A 21710-nucleotide genomic window follows, 5' to 3' on the forward strand; every position below is an offset into this window, starting at 1 on the left:
TATGTCGAGACTTGAAAATGGCTGTCTTAGCAATGATCGACAACCAACTTGACAGTGCTTAAATAATTGTAAAAAGAATACATGGTAAATATTCTACAATCCAGGTGTGCAAAGCTCTAAGAGACATATCCAAAAAGACTCACAGCTGTAATCATTAGCAACGGTGATTCTAACATGTATTGACTCAGGGAGTTGAATACTTATCTAATCAACATATGTAACTTTTTATTTTTCATTCATCATTAAATAAATTCAGAATTCTTCTTCCACTTTGACATTACATAAAGAAATCTGACAGTTAAATCCATGTTAATTGCTACAAAATGTGGAAAAAGTCAAGGGTTGTGAATACTTTCTGAAAGCACTGTAAGTGAGGGGGACACGTCCCCCACAACATTCCAGAGGGCTATTTTGTCCCTCACAATCATTTGCAGTCCACTGAATGCTTAGTTCATATAGCCATGTTTTTTTAAGTCACTACTTTTGACTTTTAATTCACTCTGTACTATCCCATGGGCACATTTTCAAATGCATATCATTGCTCTTACCATACTACACTTGGAAGAGAAAAAAACGATTTAACCTCCAATAGCCGCTAAATAAGGTTGTGTCCAAAAGTGTGGATTCCGTTTTCTTCCTACAACTTTGGCTCTAAATGTTGAAGGGTTTAAGCAATCAGTTACACACACACACACACACACACACACACACACACACACACACACACACACACACACACACACACACACACACACACACACACTCACACTCACACTCACACTCACACTCACACTCACACACACACACACACTACCAGATTATAACAGTAACTTTCTGATGCAAACCATACATATTTCACAGAAAGGTCTACACTTGTTATATTCGGGGCATGTGACAAATGAAGTTTGATTTGATTTCAATTTGGGTGACCTTGACATATACTGTAATTGTGTGTTATTTTGTGCATTTATTAAGGTAATGGCAGTAAGGACAAATTCAAATGTTTAATACATTTTTTTTACACATTTGTTTCTGAGACCCCCGGTGTCTTAACATGAACAATCAAATAGCTTGATTGTCCATGTTATTACTGTCTTAAAACAACGCTATGTGTTAGGGTAGTAGATACATTTTTTTGTTTGTAATAGAAAATCAATGGGCAATTATCTTTTAACCAAGCACTCCACAGAGGAAGAAGGCCATACCTTACTGGTCCCTGGCACAGAAAAATGCTGAAAGAAACCATGTTTCCTTACCTTGAAAGCAGTCTAAGCAGAGAGGCCAGTTATGCAACTACACTCAAACAGTCATTAAAACATGAAAAGGTTTGGTTTTTATCCAAAAATGATTTTTTTTTTACCACAAATATGCATTCATAAAAAAATGGATAGATTTTTGGAAGATTTTACACAATTTGATATTTTTCTAAAGACCTCTTTCTACTGTAACTACAATGCGGGAAAAACATATGTAGAAGTTCAAGCAGTGAAGCTACGAGAAACCCTAATACATTTGTTGCCGTTATTCTTTTTCTTGCGTAATGGAAAATTCTAATGCAAATTCCTGTGAGATGGTAAAGAAGGTAAAGGGCCAAGGGACACATCCTCTTAAACAATGCCATGTCAATTGGCTACATGGTGGCACTATAACAAGCAGTTGAAGATTAACATTTTAAAGGTCATTCCCCTTAACCTAGGAGACCTGAAATGTTGTACATAGGTCCCTCTCCTCACAAGGAACAAATTTGCCTCAAGGACCCATAAGGTCCGCCATTAAGGATTTTTCACAATTTAGAAAATGGTGAAAGACACTTAAAATGCTACTCTTCTGGCACCGAAAGACGGGTGTGCACAAAACTTTATATGTGGCATCTATGGACAAAGCACTCTCAACACAATATGTTCCAGACTAGTAGCTCTAATACATGGCCGCTACTGACCAATAAACTTTCACATGGGCGTGGTCTGGCACATAAATCATATATTCATATTTGTATTGTAACAAAACGTATACATTCTGCATGTTCCTAACAATGTCAAGACTCAAACAAATGCAAGCATATTCAGATGGCCACAACGTTGTGCTATAACGGGCACGTTTATATCTCTTCATCTGTTTGACGTAGAGTGATAACATTTGACACGCATGTTCAGGGATGTGAGTCTAGCTCATCCCTAATCCAACCCCCACGAAAGACACAAATTCATATACAGGTTTTTGTAGAGGTGCGAGGGCTGCCACACTAGGTGCCAGGAGACCTGTTGTTCTGGGGTGTGACACTGGGCAAAAATGGTCAAATACCAGGGGAAATCTTAAACTGTATATTTCTGTATATCTGAAATTGTATGCTCCAGATACGTATGTCCTTCATTTCATATACAGAGCTAGGATATGCTCCGTGATGGGACAGTTTCTACATGCTTCTATTCCGGACCTCAGAAATATCCCTGCTATCTTATGAGTCCAGGGAGATATCTGGGGTGAGATACGTTCAACACACACCAACAATACTATTTCAGAATGTTGGGGGGACAAAGTTGCGCCCCTGCACATCACAATGTCACAGATGTCTCAGGTTTTGAGGGAGCGTGAAATTGGCATGTTGACTGCAGGAATATCCACCAGAGCTGTGGTAGATCATTTAATGTTAATTTCCAACCTCGTTTTAGAGAATTTTCTGTAGGTCCAATCGTCCTCACAACCGCAGAACACGCGCAACTTCGCCAGTCCAGGACTTCGACTGTCACGTTCTGACCTTAGTTCTTTTATTATGTCTTTGTTTTAGTATGGTCAGGGCGTGAGTTGGGTGGGTTGTCTATGTTCGTTTTTCTATGTTGTGTTTTGCGTTTGGCCTGGTATGGTTCTCAATCAGAGGCAGGTGTCGGTAGTTGTCTCTAATTGAGAATCATACTTAGCCTTTTTCCACCTGTGTTTCGTGGGTGATTATTTTCTGTTCTGTGTTTTGTATTTCACTGTTCAGGACTGTTTCATTTTCGTTGGTTTCGTTTTCATATAATAAACACAATATGGACACTTACCACGCTGCGCATTGGTCCTCCGATCCTTCTTACTACTCCTCCTCAGAAGAGGAGGACGAGAATCGTCACATCGACATCCAGCTTCTTCACCTGCGGAATCGTCTGAGATCAGACACCCGGGCAGCTGATGAAACTGAGGAGTATTTTGGTCTGTAATAAATCCCTTTTGTGGGGAAAACCCAGTCTGATTGGCTGGGCCTACAACCCCAGTGATTGGGCCTATGCCCTGACAGGCCCACCGATGGCTGCGCCTTTGCCAATCATGTGTAATCTATCGATTAGGGCCTAGTGAATTTATTTCAATTGACTGATTTGTATGCTGTAGCATTAAGATTTCCCTTCACTGGAACTAAGGGGCCTGGACATGAAAAAACAACCACAGACCATTATTCCTCCTACACTAAACTTTATTGTTGTTACTATGCATCGGAGTAGGTAGCGTTCTCCGGCATCCGACGGATGTTCCAGAGTCCTATGGTGGCGAGCTTTACATCACTCCAGCCAACGCTTGACATAGCGCATGGTGATTTTAGACTTGTGTGCGGCTGCTCTGCCATGGAAACCCATTTCATGAAGCTCCCAACTAACAGTTTTTGTGCTGATGTTGCTTCCAGAGGCAGTTTTGATCTCGGTAGTGAGTGTTGCAACCGACAACAGACTATTTTTATTCTCCACGCACTTCAGCACTCGGCGGTCCTGTTCTTTGAGCTTTTGTGGCTTACCATTTCGCAGCTGAGCCGTTGTTACTCCTAGACGTTTCCACTTCTCAGAGGAATGATTTGGGTTTTGCGTTTCTCCTGAAGGAGGTTACGGGAGGAGAGGAATGATTTTGGTTTGGCATTTCTCCTGAAGGAGATTAGGGGAGGAGAGGAATGACTCAGATTATTTGTCACGTGCACAGGATACAATAGGTGTAAAACAGTATGGTAAAATAATTACTTTCAAGTTCTTTCCCAACAATACAGTATTTAATATCAAAGCGTAACTGACTAAATAATGAAAGACAAGCACTGTAGTTTTGAATTCTGTTGAGTTCGTGTGAAGAGGTGGACACATTATTGCTGTCTATGAATAAGGACAAACCACCTGGTACCAACAACCTGAATGGTAAATTACTGAGGTTGGCAGCAGAACACATTACGACTCCTATTTGCCACTTCTTCAGTTAAACTCTAAAAGAACAAAGCCGTTGATATTGAATTTGGCCTTCACTACCTTAGCCCATAGAAACACATTGAACAACACATTCATCAATGGCAAAAATGACAGTCAAAAAATGAATCATAAGGAATAAGGTTTTGAAGCGTCTTATGGATTTACATCCTCTGTCTTATCATGGATCGAGAGTTACTTACAGTTGAAGTCAGAAGTTTACATACACTTTAGCCAAATACATTTAAACTCAGTTTTTCACAATTCCTCACATATAATCAGAATAAAAATTTGCTGTCTGAGGTAAGTTAGGATCACTACTTTATTTTAAGAATGTGAAATGTCAGAATAATAGTAGAGAGAATGATTTATTTCAGCTTTCATTTCTTTCATCACATTCCCAGTGGGTCAGAAGTTTACATACACTCAATTAGTATTTGGTAGCATTGCCTTTAAATTGTTTAACTTGGGTCAAACGTTTCCACAAGCTTCCCACTATAAGTTGGGTGAATTTTGGCCCATTCCTCCTGACAAAGCTGGTGTAACTGAGTCAGGTTTGTTGGCCTCCTTGCTCGTACACACTTTTTCAGTTCTACCCACAAATTTTCTATAGGATTGAGGTCAGGGCTTTGTGATGGCCACTCCAATACCTTGACTTTGTTGTCCTTAAGCCATTTTTCCACAACTTTGGAAGTATGCTTGGGGTCATTGTCCATTTGGAAGATCCATTTGCGACCAAGCTTTAACTTCCTGACTGATGTCTTGAGATGTTGCTTCAATATATCCACATCGTTTTCCGTCCTCACGGTGCCATCTATTTTGTGAAGTGCACCAGTCCCTCCTGCAGCAAAGCACCCACACAACATGAAGCTGCCACCCCCTTGCTTCACAGATGGGATGGTGCTCTTCGGCTTGCAAGCTTCCCCATTTTTCCTCCAAACATAACGATGGTCATTAAGGCCAAACAGTTCTATTTTTGTTTCATCAGACCAGAGGACATTTCTCCAAAAAGTACGATCTTTGTCCCCATGTACAGTTAAAAACTGTAGTCTGGCTTTTTTATGGCGGTTTTGGAGCAGTGGCTTCTTCCTTGCTGAGCGGCCTTTCATGTTATGTCGATATAGGAATTGTTTTACTGTGGATATAGATACTTTTGTACCTGTTTCCTCCAGCGTCTTCACAAGGTCCTTTGCTGTTGTTCTGGGATTGGTTTGCACATTTCACACCAAAGTACATTCATCTCTAGGAGACAGAACGAGTCTCCTTCCTGAGCGGTATGACGGCTGCGTGGTCCCATGGTGTTTATACTTGCATACTACTGTTTGTACAGATGAAGGTGGTACCTTCAGGCGTTTGGAAATTGCTCCCAAGGATGAACCAGACTTGTGGAGGTCTACAATATATTTTCTGAGGTCTTGGCTGATTTCTTTTCATTTTCCCATGATGTCAAGCAAAGAGGCACTGAGTTTGAAGGGTGGCCTTGAAATACATCCACAGATACACCTCCAATTGATTCAAATTATGTCAATTAGCCAACAGAACCTTCTAAAGCCTTGACATCATTTTCTGGAATTTTCCAAGCTGTTTGAAGGCACAGTCAACTTAGTGTATGTAAACTTCTGACCCACTGGAATTGTGATACAGTGACTTATAAAGTGAAATAATCTGTCTGTAAACAATTGTTGGAAAAATGACTTGTGTCATGCACAAAGTAGATGTCATAACCAACTTGCCAAAACTATAGTTTGTTAACAAGAAATGTGTGGAGAAGTTAAAAAACGAGTTTGAATGCAAGAGCATAGACTTATCCTTACCTTTTGAAGTAGATAGTGAATCTCAGACAAGATATCAGATGCGTCCCATTCTCTATGTTATGCGCTGTGAGCCATGGTCAAAGTGCAGTACATAGGGAATAGGGAGCCATTTGGAGGACATGCATATTCCTGTGTGCTAGGCTAATCTCCTCTATATCATGGAAGAGTTGATACCTGTTATTCCTGTGTGCTAGGCTAATCTCCTCTATATCATGGAAGAGATGATACCTGTTATTCCTGTGTGCTAGGCTTATCTACTCTTTATCATGGAAGAGATGATACCTGTTATTCCTGTGTGCTAGGCTAATCTCCTCTATATCATGGAAGAGATGATACCTGTTATTCCTGTGTGCTAGGCTAATCTCCTCTATATCATGGAAGAGATGATACCTGTTATTCCTGTGTGCTAGACTAATCTCCTCCATGTGATGGAAGAGATGATACCTGCAATTCCTGTGTGCTAGGCTAATCTCCTCCTTGTGATGGAAGAGATGATACCTGTTATTCCTATGTGCTAGGCTAATCTACTCCATGTGATGGAGGAGGTGATACCTGTTATTCCTGTGTGCTAGGCTAATCTACTCTTTGTGGTGGAAGAGATCATACCTAATATTCCTCAGCCCTTCATGAGCTGAATCTGCTCTGATGTGATAGTACTGGAATTCATCAGATAAGTGGAATGACTGGGGGTACTCCAAGAGAGGTTAGGGAAACACTGCACTCATCTGCACACTGAAGTACTCAGTGAAATTGTCTTGATGGCTTCTCTTTCACTGTCTGTATATCTGTGTGTCTCTCTCTTTCTCTCTCAGGAGACTATCAACATGGTGATGTTGACCATTCTTCTGCTGGTCAGTGCTGCCTTTGCACTGGGTGATAACCTAACTCTGGACGAAGCAAGTAAGAGAGTTCATCTCACGCTTTACAGCATTCATTCAATCATTCATGCAATGTGTGTGTGTGTGTGTGTGTGTGTGTGTGTGTGTGTGTGTGTGTGTGTGTGTGTGTGTGTGTGTGTGTGTGTGTGTGTGTGTGTGCGTGTACTGTAGATCAGTCCGTCTCTACCCACCTTTAAAGTCGGCTGCAATTTCTAACGTGCCCTGTGTCTTCTCCTTACAGATGCTATGATGGGATCTGCAGCAGATTTTAAAAAAGCCCCACAGGCTGGTTCCAGTTTAATTCACGCTGCTTCATGTTTGTCCAGACTGCAAGGACATGGCCTGAAGCAGAGGTATAATGCTTAGCTTTACTGTGAATTAAAGAAGTTCAATTGAATTCAACTGGCTTATTTGGATTGACGATACATTAAAGGGGATTTGGCCTTATCTAAACAGGAACATGCCTCATGTAAAGTACTGAACCTCCACTTTAAGTTATTGTCTAATTTAGAATTTTCTATAGTCTTTGCAATATTTGTTTAATGTGTGGAGTCAGAACTCCTGTATATTGTAACCCACAGGCCATGGGTTAAGACAGAGATAAACTAATATCTCGAAGAGGCTATTTCAAAGAACATTAGTTGTGATGGACAATATTTGATTGTGAGAGTCTTAGACCACAAATTCTCAAAAAGACTGGACAACTGACTAATACCTATGTTATGACATGTCTTTGTCCCTGTCTATGGCTTGCTCTAGCGCCACTGTATGTTCCTTGGAGCAAACCTGGCGTCTGTGCACAGCTCTGAGGAGTCCCAATTTCTACAGGCGGTGGTGTTGATCAAGACTGGCGATTTCCCTCTGACCTGGATTGGAGGATATGATGCTGTTCAGGCAAATGTGGAAAAGGTACCCAATTGTCATATTTGAAAAAAGTTAAAATACCTTAATAGAAAATTACTACAGTAAAAGTGAAATGTTTACTTTCCTGGACAGTTCCGCTATAGTATACTCACAGATTTAGAGGATTTTTGGTATACTTATCATTATGTCAAGGGCCACTCCTGAAGTCAGTTCCCATATAATTTATGCCTGACACGATCAAATCAAATTTTATTAGTCACATGCCCTCGAATACAAAAGGTGTAGACCTTACAGTGAAATGCTTACTTACGAGCCTCTAACCAACAATGCAATTTTTAGAATAAGAAAAAGTAACAATTAATTAGAGCAGTAAAATACAGTAAAATACAATAGCGAGACTATTTATATATATACTGTATACAGGGGCTACCGGTACAGAGTCAATGTGCGGGGGCACCGGTTATATGGACATGTAGGTAGAGTTATTAAAGTGACTATGCTTAGATAATAACAACAGAGATTAGCAGCGGTGTAAAAGAGGGGGAGAGGGGGCAATGCAAATAGTCTGGGTGGCCATTTGATTAGATGTTCAAGAGTCTTATGGTTTGGGGGTAGAAGCTGTTCAGAAGCCTCTTGGACCTAGACTTGCCATGCGGTAGCCGCTTGCCGGTAGAAGAGAGAACAGTCTATGACTGGAGTGGCTGGAGTCTGACCATTTTTAGGGCCATCCTCTGACACCTCCAGGTATAGAGGTTGTGGATGGCAGGAAGCTTGGCCCCAGTGATGTACTACCCTCTGTAGTATCTCTTTGCATACCCTTAATTCTTGCCTAATATCTTGGCATGCATAATTATATTTTTTTTCTACCAATTCTGATATTTTTAATAATGTGATAGGCATTCTGCACTGAGTCACACAGTATAATGGTTGTTAAAAGCAGAATATTGATAATATTACCGTTATGTTCACACAGACATTCCAGTTTAACAATTCTAAATCACTTTGGCACAGTAGGCATCAAGTCACTTGCCAATAATGTCGCATAACACATTTGAAATTGGTGATATTCTTACCGAACACTATTGAAGTTGACAATAGCCCCTAGATGCTGTCAAATGCCCAATTTTTTTAAGAATTGCATATTTTTTTTACCAAACATGATATTCCGCTTGAAATAACATGATGTAGATTAATGAAATAATCAGAAGAAAAATAGGCATCAAGTTACTTTCCGAAATGTTGCATAAATGCTTGAAAGGGCTATTATTTTTACCGAACACCATTAAAGTTTACATAGCCCCTAAATGCTTTCAATTACCCAATTCTATAAGCATGTCCAATTTAGGCATTCTTTTAACAACATGATATTCCGCTTGAAAAAACATGGTTATTGAAATAATCGGAAACAATATGTGATTATTTATTAGCCTAGTGGTTAGATGTATTAGACATATCATGTGAATAAGGCCTCATGTGAAATCATTGTCTTAAGCACAAGAGATGCTGTGTCATGTAGGTCTAGATTATTTATGGGTTGATCATATAAAAATATCAAAACATTATGTTAACAACTCCAAAGAAATGTCCTGTCTGTGGTGGAGGAAGCACTGACTCACTGCCTTTTTCTATTATCAAAACACCTGCTGGTAACTCTTAACTGGTTAGGACTGCTCATGAGGTGTCCTAAATATCTGCTGACTAGGTGTGACTCTTATGACTGATGAGACTTCATGTATAGCTTTTATTTTTATCCATAAGATAAAGATGTTTTCATAACTTACGACCAATACTCTGAGACGCTTTGTGGATACGGCCCCAGATCTAGGATTGGAAGTTCTTATAGATGCCCACTGCAGTAGCCACTGACACACAGTGTGTTGTATTGGGATAGCATAGTAGGCTAGAGTGAGTACTATGGCATCATAGGTCCTTAATTGTTTTAATATCTAAATATGTTTTAACATTCTGAAAGTTCTTTGGCAGTGATTTCAGTTTATAATGTTGAAGTCTGCGTTACACCATTTAAATGAATGGGGATAGAACACGCTATATAGTTTTAAAAATATATGAATGGAAGAAAAAAGCTGTTTTGATGCAATCTAAGTTGAGTCAGCCTGCACATTTCCATGTTGAGTTGGTGCTTGTATCTTAAATGGATCAAGAGCACTGGCTAATCTGAAGGCACCTTTGAAGTCTATGGAGCTTTTATGCACATTTTAAATGGTTATTGTTCAAAAAGTACAAGAAGTATCAACAATCTTTTGACCAGCGATCAACATAATTTGAGTCCGTCTCTATATCAGCCTGTACATGTCAATGTTGATTTAATGTTTGTAGCATTAACATTTCAAGAGCAATGACTAATCCAAATATTTCCCACTGAATCCTATGGAGCTTTTATGCAAATTTAAAACGGCTATAGTTCAAAAAGTACAAATGGTATCAAAAAGTAAGCTATTCCAGACCATTCTGCCCATTTGGAAGTTTGTATGGCATTTCTAGCTTAAAGCTGGAATCCATAATATTGAAACGGCCACTTACGTTTACGATATTACAATAAAGAACTTACTTCAAATAGCGGTCTTTTCAAACAGCACTTACACTAAAAGGGCATTATCATATTTTTCACATAATTATTACAATCCTCAGTGTGGAAATATATAATATATACTGCTCAAAAAAATAAAGGGAACACTAAAATAACACATCCTAGATCTGAATTAATGAAATATTCTTATTAAATACTTTTTTCTTTACATAGTTGAATGTGTTGACAATAAAATCACACAAAAATTATCAATGGAAATCAAATTTATCAACCCATGGAGGTCTGGATTTGGAGACACACTCTAAATTAAAGTGGAAAACCACACTACAGGCTGATCCAACTTTGATGTAATGTCCTTAAAACAAGTCAAAATGAGGCTCAGTAGTGTGTGTGGCCTCCACGTGCCTGTATGACCTCCCTACAACGCCTGGGCATGCTCCTGATGAGGTGGTGGATGGTCTCCTGAGGGATCTCCTCCCAGACCTGGACTAAAGCATCCGCCAACTCCTGGACAGTCTGTGGTGCAATGGAGTGGATGGAGTGAGACATGATGTCCCAGATGTGCTCAATTGGATTCAGGTCTGGGGAACGGGCGGGCCAGTCCATAGCATCAATGCCTTCCTCTTGCAGGAACTGCTGACACACTCCAGCAACATGAGGTCTAGCATTGTCTTGCATTAGGAGGAACCCAGGGCCAACCGCACCAGCATATGGTCTCACAAGGGGTCTGAGGATCTCATCTCGGTACCTAATGGCAGTCAGGCTACCTCTGGCGAGCACATGGAGGGCTGTGTGGCCCCCCACCCCACACCATGACTGACCCACCGCCAAACCGGTCATGCTGGAGGATGTTGAAGGCAGCAGAATGTTCTCCACGGCGTCTCCAGACTGTCACGTCTGTCACATGTGTTCAGTATGAACCTGCTTTCATCTGTAAAGAGCACAGGGCGCCAGTGGCGAATTTGCTAATCTTGGTGTTCTCTGGCAAATGAAAAACATCCTGCACGGTGTTGGGCTGTAAGCACAACCCCCACCTGTGGACGTCGGGCCCTCATACCACCCTCATGGAGTCTGTTTCTGACCGTTTGAGCAGACACATGCACATTTGTGGCCTGCTGGAGGTCATTTTGCAGGGCTCTGGCAGTGCTCCTCCTGCTCCTCCTTGCACAAAGGCGGAGGTAGCGGTCCTGCTGCTGGGTTGTTGCCCTCCTACGGCCTCCTCCACGTCTCCTGATATACTGGCCTGTCTCCTGGTAGCGCCTCCATGCTCTGGACACTACGCTGACAGACACAGCAAACCTTCTTGCCACAGCTCGCATTGATGTGTCATCCTGGATGAGCTGCACTACCTGAGCCACTTGTGTCGGTTGTAGACTCCGTCTCATGCTACCACTAGACTGAAAGCACCGCCAGCATTCAAAAGTGAATAAAACCAGCCAGGAAGCATAGGAACTGAGAAGTGGTCTGTGGTCCTCACCTGCAGAACCACTCCTTTATTGGGGGTGTCTTGCTAATTGCCTATAATTTCCACCTGTTGTCTTTTCCATTTGCACAACAGCATGTGAAATGTATTGTCAATCAGTGTTGCTTCCTAAGTGGACAGTTTGATTTCACAGAAGTGTGATTGACTTGGAATTACATTGTGTTGTTTAAGTGTTCCCTTTATTTTTGTTGAGTAGTGTATATATATCCGACTTCAACTGTATATCCGGTATATAATATATTTCCACACTATGAGGATTGGAATAATTCTGTGAAAAATATGAAGTTTACATACACTTAGGGTGGAATCATAAAAACGTGTTTTTCAACCACTCCACAAATGTCTTGTTAACAAACTATAGTTTTGGCAAATCGGTTAGGACATCTACTTTGTGCATGACACAAGTAATTTGTTCAACAATTGTTTACAGACAGATTGTTTCACTTATAATTCATTGTATCACAATTCCAGTGGGTCAGAAGTTTACATACACCAAGTTGACTGTGCCTTTAAACAGCTTGGAAATTTCCAGAAAATTATGTCATGGCTTTAGAAGCTTCTGATAGGCTAATTGACATCATATGAGTTAATTTGAGGTGTACCTGTGGATGTATTTCAATGCCTACCTTCAAACTCAGTGCCTCTTTGCTTGACATCATGGGAAAATTAAAATAAATCAGCCAAAAAAGAATTATAAACCTCCACAAGTCTGGTTCATCCTTGGGAGCAATTTCCAAACACCTGAAGGTACCACATTAATCTGTACAAACAATAGTACGCAAGTTTAAACACCATGGGACCACGCAGCCGTCATACACCAGCTCTGTCAGGAGGAATGGGCAAAAATTCACCTAACTTATTGTGGGAAGCTTGTGGAAGGCTACCTGAAACGTTTGACACAAGTTAAACAATTTAAAGGCAATGCTACCAAATACTAATTGAGTGTATGTAAACTTCTGACCCACTGGGAATGTGATGAAAGAAATAAAAGCTGAAATAAGTCAGTCACTCTACTATTATTCGGACATTTCACATTCTTAAAATAAAGTGGTGATCCTAACTGACCTAAGACAGGGAATTTGTACTAGGATTAAATGTGAGGAATTGTGAAAAACTCAGTTGAAATGTATTTGGCTAAGGTGTATGTAAACTTCCGACTTCAGCTGTACATATACAACACAGGGAAATCAAGTTTTTCACTGCACTGGACCTTTAAGGATTTTATCAAGAGTGGAAACATTTGAAACTATATAAATTGGGATTGTGTTGTATTTTTGTATCAAACCATGTTGTAATTTAATGTTTCACAAATTCTCTATATTTATTATTTATTTTTAGTGTGTTCGTGGTAACTTTTCCATTGTTTATTAATAGAACAACGGGATAAAACTCAATAGTAAACCTTTATATTTCTTCCAGGTATACAGTTATTAGGCTAGTAAGCCTACAGTGGCATAGTGTACTTTGTTGAAGAAACAATGTCTGAATAGGAATGTGATAGAGTAATTTGTTATTCGTTGGAAGTCGTTATCTTAAAGCTGGAATCCTTAATGGTGAAACATCCATATTCGTTTGCGATATTACAACAACAAAGATGTTACTGCAAACAACGAACACTGTTTTTTCCCTCTGACATCTTCACATGCGCTAGAAGACACAATGTACAATGTACTGCAATGTTTTTAACATGCTGCACAACGCTTCTCAGCTCTGCTACAAAAACAATAACAATGGTGGTGGTGCGGTCAGTGGTGCCGTTTCCCTCTACTGCAGATTCCATCTTTTAACAGTTGTAGACATGTTTTTTATTTATTTTACCTTTATTTAACCAGACAAGTAAGTCAGTTAAGAACAAATTCTTATTTTCAATGATGGCCTAGGAACAGTGGATTAACTGCCTGTTCAGGGGCAGAATGACAGATTTGTACCCTGTCAGCTCGGGGGTTTGAACTTTCAACCTTCCAGTTACTAGTCCAACGCTCAAACCACTAGGCTACCCTGCCGCCCCTTATGACCATCATTCTGACCATTGAAGTCTATGGCCATTGAAATGCATTGGGATTTTGAAAATGTGGAAGAATATGTTTTTTTTTCAACCAATGGTTTCAGTGCCAGTCTGCACGCTCAGCAATTTCTTTGACACTGAGACATAACTTCTTCCCCACAGGACAGGCTATGGTTCTGGAGTGACGGATCTAAATTTGATCACCAGAACTGGGCGAAAGACGAGCCCAATAACTATAAGGGTGCCAGAGAGCCATGTGTTCAGATGAACTTTGGAGGTACAGTAAGCCCACTATCATTCACTGATCCATTCATCAAATTAAACGTTATTCATAGTAAGTATAACAAATAAATCTGACACACACACACACACACACTTTTATTTGAATTGTTGTGTGTATATCTGAATTGATTTGAGAGGTAATTTCTATTCTGTGTTTCCTCTTAAGGTAAAGATGCCTGGAATGATGAATTATGTGGAAGGAGATATCCCTCTGTGTGCTCCATAAGAAATTGTTCAATCCATCAAACTATCAACTGAAATCCAAAATTCCACTCTGTAGTGTCAGCATCCTAACTGAACATATTTTATGGTAAAATAAAAATACTTTTTGAAGATTATTTGTTTCTGTAAAATGAAAGTTTTAATTACTTGTTGTACATAAATGTTGTGGTTTGTTGTCAATAAAAATGGGTTTATTTGTGCATTATTTTCTCTCGTGAGTTTTTATTAAGCATGAATGATAGCGCCATATTTGTCAAGGCCTTTGAAATGTTTCTTAAAGATACATTCTAGCATCTGTTCAGTGGTCATTTCAATTATTTGATCATTAATCTTGAAGAATATAATGAATATAATTATCAGGTTTGAAGGTAAGACCCAGATGCAGACTGCGTCAAAGTAACAATATGGGTACAGGGTCAGGACAGGCAAGGGTCAACAACCAGGAAGATAGGAAAAGAGAGACTGGGGAAAAGCAGGAGCTTACAAAAACGTTGGTTGGCTTGACAAACAAGACGAGCAACAGAAACAGAGAACAAAGGTATAAATACCCAGGGGATAATGGGGAAGATGGGCGTAACCTGGAGGGGGGTGGAGACAATCACAAATACAGGTGAAACAGATCAGGGTGTGACAATATAGCTTTAAAATAAGTCATGTGGATGTCATAGACTATCAGAGCATTGTCCATGAATTTGAGAGTTGTTACATTTCCCTACACCAGTGGTTCCCAAACTTTCTATAGTCCCGTACCCCTTCAAACATTCAACCTCCAGCTGCATACCCCTCTCTAGCACCAGGGTCAGCGCACTCTCAAATGATGTTTTTGCCATCATGGTAAGCTTGCCACACACACGATACAATACATTTATTAAACATTAAAATGAGTGTGAGTTTTTCACAACCTGGCTCGTGGGAAGTAACAAAGAACTCTTATAGGACCCGGGCACAAATAATAATATAATAATCAATCTTTTTGCTCTTTATTTATCCATCTTACAACTTTATTTGTTCATTGAAAATTGTGAATAACTCACCACAGGTTAATGACAAGGGTGTGCTTGAAAGGATACAGGGGCCCATTATCAGCAACCATCACTCCTGTGTTCCAATGGCATGTTGAGTTAGCTAATCCAAGTTTATCATTTTAAAAGGCTAATGAATCATTAGAAAACCATTTTGCAATTGTTAGCACAGCTATAAACCGTTGTTCTGATTGAAGCAATAAAACTGGCCTTTAGACTAGTTGAGAATCTGGAGCATCAGCATTTGTGGGTTTGATTTCAGGCTCAAAATGGCTAGAAACAAAGAACTTTCCTCTGAAACTCATCTGTTCTGAGAAATGAAGGCTATTCCTTGTGAGAAATTGCCAAGAAACTGAATCTCGTACAATGCTGTGTACAACTCTTCACAGAACAGCATAAACTGGCTCTAACCAGAATAGAAAGAGGAGTGGGAGACCCCGGTGCACAACTGAGCAGGGGATAAGTACATCAGAGTGGCTAGCTTGAGAAACTGTAACGATTCCCGTTGGTGGAAGGAGAGGAGGAGCAAAATGCAGCGTGGTAAGTGTTCATCATATTTTAATTGAAAAACGGAACACTACACAAAATAACAACAAAGAGAAAACGAAACAGTTCTGCCAGGTGAACAGACACTAAACCGAAATTAAACACCCACAACCAAAATGGAGGAAACAGGCTACCTAAGTATGATTCTCAATCAGAGACAACGAACGACACCTGCCTCTGAGAACCATACTAGGCCAAACACATAGAAATATAACAGAGAAAAAAGAAGACTACCCACCCCAACTCACGCCCTGACTAACCTAACACAAAGACATAAAAAAGGAACTAAGGTCAGAACGTGACAGAAACAGACGCCTCTCAAGTCCTCATCTGCAGCTTCATTAAATAGTACCCGCAAAACACCAGTCTCAACATCAACAGTGAAGAGGCGACTCAGGGATAAAAAATGTTTTTTTTAAATTCTTATTTAACCAGGTAGGCTAGTTGAGAACAAGTTCTCATTTGCAACTGCGACCTGGCCAAGATAAAGTAAAGCAGTTTGACACATACAACAACAGAGCTACACATGGAATAAACAAACATACAATCAATAATACAGTAGAAAAAGTCTATATACAACATGTGCAAATGAGGTAGGATAAGGGAGGTAAGGCAATAAATAGACCATGGTGGCGAAGTCATTACAATATAGCAATTAAACACTGGAGTGGTGGAATGTGCAGAAGATGAATGTCCAAGTAACAGGGCAGACGTTTTTTAGAATCTCAGAATGTAGCTTTGTGTTTCCAAACTCTCACTGGGTATAGAAATGTGTGAGTACAAGATGTGCTCGATAGAGCCAAACGTATTAGACTTGTATGGGATGGTGTGATACTCATTGTGTGATTGACTCTCTCCGCGAACAGCTAGCTAGTATAATATCCTACTATACAGCAGCTGAAGAATCTAACACTGTAAAAGTGAGAAAAAAATCGATAATGTAATAGTGTCTGGTTGAAAATACAAGCTACACAGGACATTCCAATCAGCAGGTTTCGCATGGGTGGAGTTTGGTTTGCCTGGTGACATCACCATGTGGTAAAAGTTAATAGACCAATAACAAAGAGTTTGAAACCTCTGCCAATAACAACACATTTCAGTTTACATATCCCTCCCATTAGGCCCCTCCGCTCTGGTGGATTGATTCACATGTTGAGTCCCTCCAGGATTTGTTGAGATATTTGCTGGCAAAAAATGCTTTGTTTTTCTGGGGGAATTCTGACTTTTTCCCTGGCAATATGATTTTGTCCAATTTGTCTCAAATGCGCTTACGAGGGTCACGGGGAAAAGTTTGTAGAAGTGTGGCTTGATTAAACCATATAATACGCTATTATGTGCGGTGATTGGTTGAAATTGCTAGCGCTCCTTTTGTACTGCGGTGATGGGTCAGTCATTCGATAATTGCGATGTCTTGACTGTCCCCAATGTTGCCTGCATGTGCCTGGAGTCAAAACGACCCGAGACCGCTTGAAGGAAACAGACAATTGAGCAGTATCTGAAAAAGCGTGACCCCAAGTTTCAGATTGTCTTATAGCCCCTACTGTGTGGCATGAGGTTGCGAGAACATTTCCCCCTCTATTTTTGGGATATGTCAACGACCTGCTTTGAATTCTTTGAATTCATTGAATCCATTCTCAGAGAACACGGATACGTATAACACGTAGCTTCATGTCTGATTCGTAATTGGATCATATCCTATCTAAATAATATGTACTATTGAAACGGACATCCACCAGGCACCAGACAGCATTCATTTTCACAGTGCATTAGCCTACGCTCGGACACCGGGGTTTATCTTGGACTAGCACACTCTGGAGATGTCTTTTTTTGGGATTACTCGTGGTGAGAGGCGCTCCCATCGAGCGCGACCTGGCTGGTGAATTGTTCAATTTCTTTCGCTACGGGTTAACTGAAACTCAATGGCTTCGTCTCGTAAACTGGGTCGGCGGAGAAATGTCACTACCTGGCCAAGAATGTCTTCAACTTTCTGGGCTGCGGTGCTACTGACCAGTCTGCTCATAATATACTGCGGTAAGGAATGGACAGTTTCAGTAGGTTATAACTGCGCACTTGCCGGTGTTGCTGCTTTAAGTGTGTTTTTATGGGATTTATGTCGATAATGGTTTTTGATTGGCTGATTATTGCCTTGGATAGAATGTATGCAGATTGTGTATGTTAACAATTTAATTGGTAGAGATGAAGATTGAATGTCTTCAACACTGCAACATAAGCTCAATGGAAACATGTGTAGAGTTGCAGACAATTAGCTTAACAACAGCAGCATTTTCTCTACGCTAATGGACTATATTATAGTTTACACTTCCTCATGAAAAAAACGCTTTTTCCCCCCGTTTATTTTCTTGTTAGCGTATGATGAGGGTCGCCGGTTTGCCTGGGCGGGCGTCCCTGGTCAAGAAAAGTTTGAAAACTCCTGGCCTTTCGTCGTTTGCTGTCCGCAGCACTAGTACTGAAAGGTGCCCTGCGGAAAATTCTCCCCACGTCCATACCTGATTTACATTGTCAGCACCAGCTCACGATTCCTCCTGTTCAGCTGAGCGTGCAGTGTTTAGGAACAGCAGACACTCAAATACAATTCGTTGTCACGCATCCTTCCTGCAACAAAACGATTAACTTTGTTGTAAAAGTAATAAACCATATAGTGCGCCATGAAGGAGTATACCCAGCGCGATACGTGCTGTAGTCCTATACAAATTGATAGCCTGTACGCAGTGGTTTTGAAATGTCACCGTTTTTTACTTTGCGAAAATTCTGACTATGGTAAGCAAACTGAAGAAAAGTGTATGTTGGTATGTCCTAAGACAGAAATATACTTCCAAAATGTGGGTCTCCTCCAACCTCTCTCTCTGGCCTTTCAAATCAATTCAAGGTCAGGGCTCTGTGCAGGCTTGTCAAGTTCTTCCACACCGATCTCGACAAACCATTTGTGCATGGAACTTGCTTTGTGCACAGGGGCTTTGTCATGCTGAAACAGGAAAGGACCGGCTCCCGAGTTGCACAGCGGTCGAAGGCACTGCCTCTCAGTGCTAGAGGCGTCACTACAGACCCTGGTTCGATTCCAGACTGTATCACAACCGGACTTGATTGGAAGTCCCATAGGACGGAGCACAATTGGCCTAGCATCATCCGGGTTAGGGTTTGGCCGGGGTAGGCCGTCATTACAAATAATAATTTGTTCTTAACTGACTTGCCTAGTTAAATAAGTTAAATAAAAATAGTCTAGAATCTAATTGTATGCTGTAGCGTTAACATTTCCCTTTACTAGAACTAAGGGGTCTAGCCAGAACCATGAAGAACAGCACCTGACCATTATTCCTCCTTCACCAAACTTTATAGTTGCCACTATGCATTCGGGCAGGCAGTGTTTTTTTCCTGCCATCCTCCAAGTCCAGATTTGTCTGTTGGACTGTTAGATGGTGAAGCGTGATTCATCACTCCAGAGAACGCGTTTCCACTGCTCCAACGCTTGGAATTGCGCATGGTGATCTTAGGGTGCTCGGCCATGAAAACCCATTTCATGAAGCTCCCGATGGACAGTTCTTGTTGCTTCCAGAGGCAGTTTGGAACTCGGTAGTGAGTGTTGCAAACGAGGACAGACAATTTTTTACACACATCAGCAGTCGGCAATCCCGTTCAGTGAGTCTTTTGTTTAGAGATGTATCTACAGTGGGGCAAACAAGTATTTAGTCAGCCACCAATTGAAAGTTCTCCCACTTAAAAAGATGAGAGGCCTGTAATTTTCATCATAGCTTCAACTATGACAGACAACATGAGAAGAAACATTTTCAGAAAATCACATTGTACGATTCTTTATTAATTTATTTGCAAATTATGGTGGAAAATAAGTATTTGGTCAATAATTAAAGTTTATCTCAATATTTTGTTATATACCCTTTTGTTGGCAATGACAGAGGTCAAATGTTTTCTGTAAGTCTTCACAGGGTTTTCACACACTGTTGCTGGTATTTTGGCCCATTCCTCCATGCAGATCTCCACTAGAGCAGTGATGTTTTGGGGCTGTTGCTGGGCAACACGGACTTTCAACTCCCTCCAAAGATTTTCTATGGGGTTGAGATCTGGAGACTGGCTAGGCCACTCCAGGACCTTGAAATGCTTCTTACGAAGCCACTCCTTCGTTGCCCGGGCGGTGTGTTTGGGATCATTGTCATGCTGAAACACCCAGCCACGTTTCATCTTCAATGCCCTTGCTGATGGAAGGAGGTTTTCACTCAAAATCTCACGATGCATGGCCCCATTCATTCTTTCCTTTACACAAGTTTTTACCAAAAAGTTATATTTTGGTTTCATCTGACCATACGACATTCTCCCAAGCTTCTTCTGGATCATCCAAATGCTCTCTAGCAAACTTCAGACGGGCCTGGACATGTACTGGCTTAAGCAGGGGGACACGTCTGGCACTGCACGATTTGAGTCCCTGGCGGCGTAGTGTATTACTGATGGTAGGCTTTGTTACTTTGCTCTCTGCAGGTCATTCACTAGGTCCCCCCGTGTGGTTCTGGGATTTTTGCTTACCGTTCTTGTGATCATTTTGACCCCATGGGGTGAGATCCTGCGTGGAGCCCCAGATCAAGGGAGATTATCAGTGCTCTTGTATGTCTTCCATTTCCTAATAATTGCTCCCACAGTTGATTTCTTCAAACCAAGTTGCTTACCTATTGCAGAGTCAGTCTTCCCAGCCTGGTGCAGGTCTACAATTTAGTTTCTGGTGTCCTTTGACACCTCTTTGGTCTTTGGCCATAGTGGAGTTTGGAGTGTGACTGTTTGAGGTTGTAGACAGGTGTCTTTTATACTGGTATAACAAGTTCAAACAGGTGCCATTAATACAGGTAACGTGTGGAGGACAGAGGAGCCTCTTAAAGAAGAAGTTACAGGTCTGTGAGAGCCAGAAATCTTGCTTGTTTGTAGGTGACCAAATACTTATTTTCCACCATAATTTGCAAATAAATTCATTAAAAATCCTACAATGTGATTTTCTGGATTTTTTTTCTTCTCATTTTGTCTGTCATAGTTGAAGTGTACCTATGATGAAAAGTACAGGCCTCATCTTTTTAAGTGGGAGAACTTGCACAATTGGTGGCTGACTAAATACTTTTTTTGCCCCACTGTAGCTAGCTAAACAATGAACCATAATTCCAACCCATACAGTACAAACGGATTGTTATAGCTGGCCACCATGCATGAAATGATGTGGTATGAATCTGCAGGTAGCTAAAGCTAACCAACTAGTTTCAATGTTAGCTAGCTAACTTTAGGTTATTACTAGCAATGCAAATAGTTTCTACTACACAGATCATGCACATAACGACAGCTAGTGTGCCAGCAAGCTAACATTTGCTAGCTATCTAAAAGTACGCTTTAACTTGCAATGAAAACAACCTTCTGACAAAATTAGAAATGTATAATATCTGAAAATGTAGCTAGACTCATACTGTATACATGGATGAACGCTTCATGGCAGACTGGGACCACTTCAGCTAAGTAAGACATCCTGTGTCGCTTCCGTTTTGTTTGTAGCTACAGCTTGTTTGGCCCATTGTGTCAAGTCGCTCCGGTTCACACTGACAAAGTGCTGAAAGTAGTCCACAACTTTTTCCACTGATCTTTGTCGATAGCTTCTGCTAAATTCAGGGCAGCAATGTTGTTGAGAGCAGTAGCAACAATTTTGCAGTTCTCCATGGCTAACCAATCTGAACAGACCAATCATGGCAGACCATTCTGAACTCATCGCTTGGCATGTCCAGCCCATTATCTCACTCATGGCTAATGGGAAGGTTCCTAACTTTTTTTCCATGGCTAATCCAACTAGGCTCATAATTT

General features: G+C 40.7%; 2 protein-coding genes across 3 annotated transcripts in view; both read left to right on the top strand.

Annotated features, from left to right (window-relative positions):
* Positions 1–6822: 6822 nt before the first annotated feature.
* LOC110521322 (ladderlectin-like) lies at positions 6823–14368 on the top strand. The gene is made up of 5 exons (XM_021598804.3): positions 6823–6956; positions 7160–7235; positions 7642–7791; positions 13945–14059; positions 14231–14368. The coding sequence occupies exons 1-5, from the start codon at positions 6829–6831 to the stop codon at positions 14320–14322; spliced, it is 561 nt and encodes a 186-aa protein (XP_021454479.2). The 5' UTR covers positions 6823–6828; the 3' UTR covers positions 14323–14368.
* Positions 14369–17008: 2640 nt separating this feature from the next.
* The window catches only part of LOC110521323 (chemokine-like protein TAFA-5), a 116163-nt gene continuing 111461 nt past the window's right edge, over positions 17009–21710 (top strand). Inside the window, exon 1 of one of the 2 annotated variants that reach the window (XR_005040867.2) lies at positions 17009–17885. Coding sequence is in view for 1 of the 2 variants with exons in the window: in XM_036968676.2 (XP_036824571.1) it covers positions 17774–17885 (112 nt within the window). In the remaining variant the exon portion in view is untranslated. The remainder of the gene's footprint in view (positions 17886–21710) is intronic. The other variant, XM_036968676.2, reaches the window with a different exon arrangement.

Source organism: Oncorhynchus mykiss, chromosome 4 (genome assembly GCF_057628025.1).
Source record: "Oncorhynchus mykiss isolate SJ-2025 chromosome 4, ASM5762802v1, whole genome shotgun sequence".
Classification (NCBI taxonomy): domain Eukaryota; kingdom Metazoa; phylum Chordata; class Actinopteri; order Salmoniformes; family Salmonidae; genus Oncorhynchus; species Oncorhynchus mykiss.

What these genes read in the sequence shown, in the direction of transcription:
- LOC110521322 (XM_021598804.3), top strand. Translation starts at nt 6,829, where the DNA reads ATGGTGATGTTGACCATTCTTCTGCTGGTCAGTGCTGCCTTTGCACTG. An exon ending in GGACATGGCCTGAAGCAGAG is followed by an intron (nt 7,236 to 7,641) that starts GTATAATGCTTA and finishes GGCTTGCTCTAG; the next exon opens with CGCCACTGTATGTTCCTTGG. An exon ending in TGTTCAGATGAACTTTGGAG is followed by an intron (nt 14,060 to 14,230) that starts GTACAGTAAGCC and finishes TTTCCTCTTAAG; the next exon opens with GTAAAGATGCCTGGAATGAT.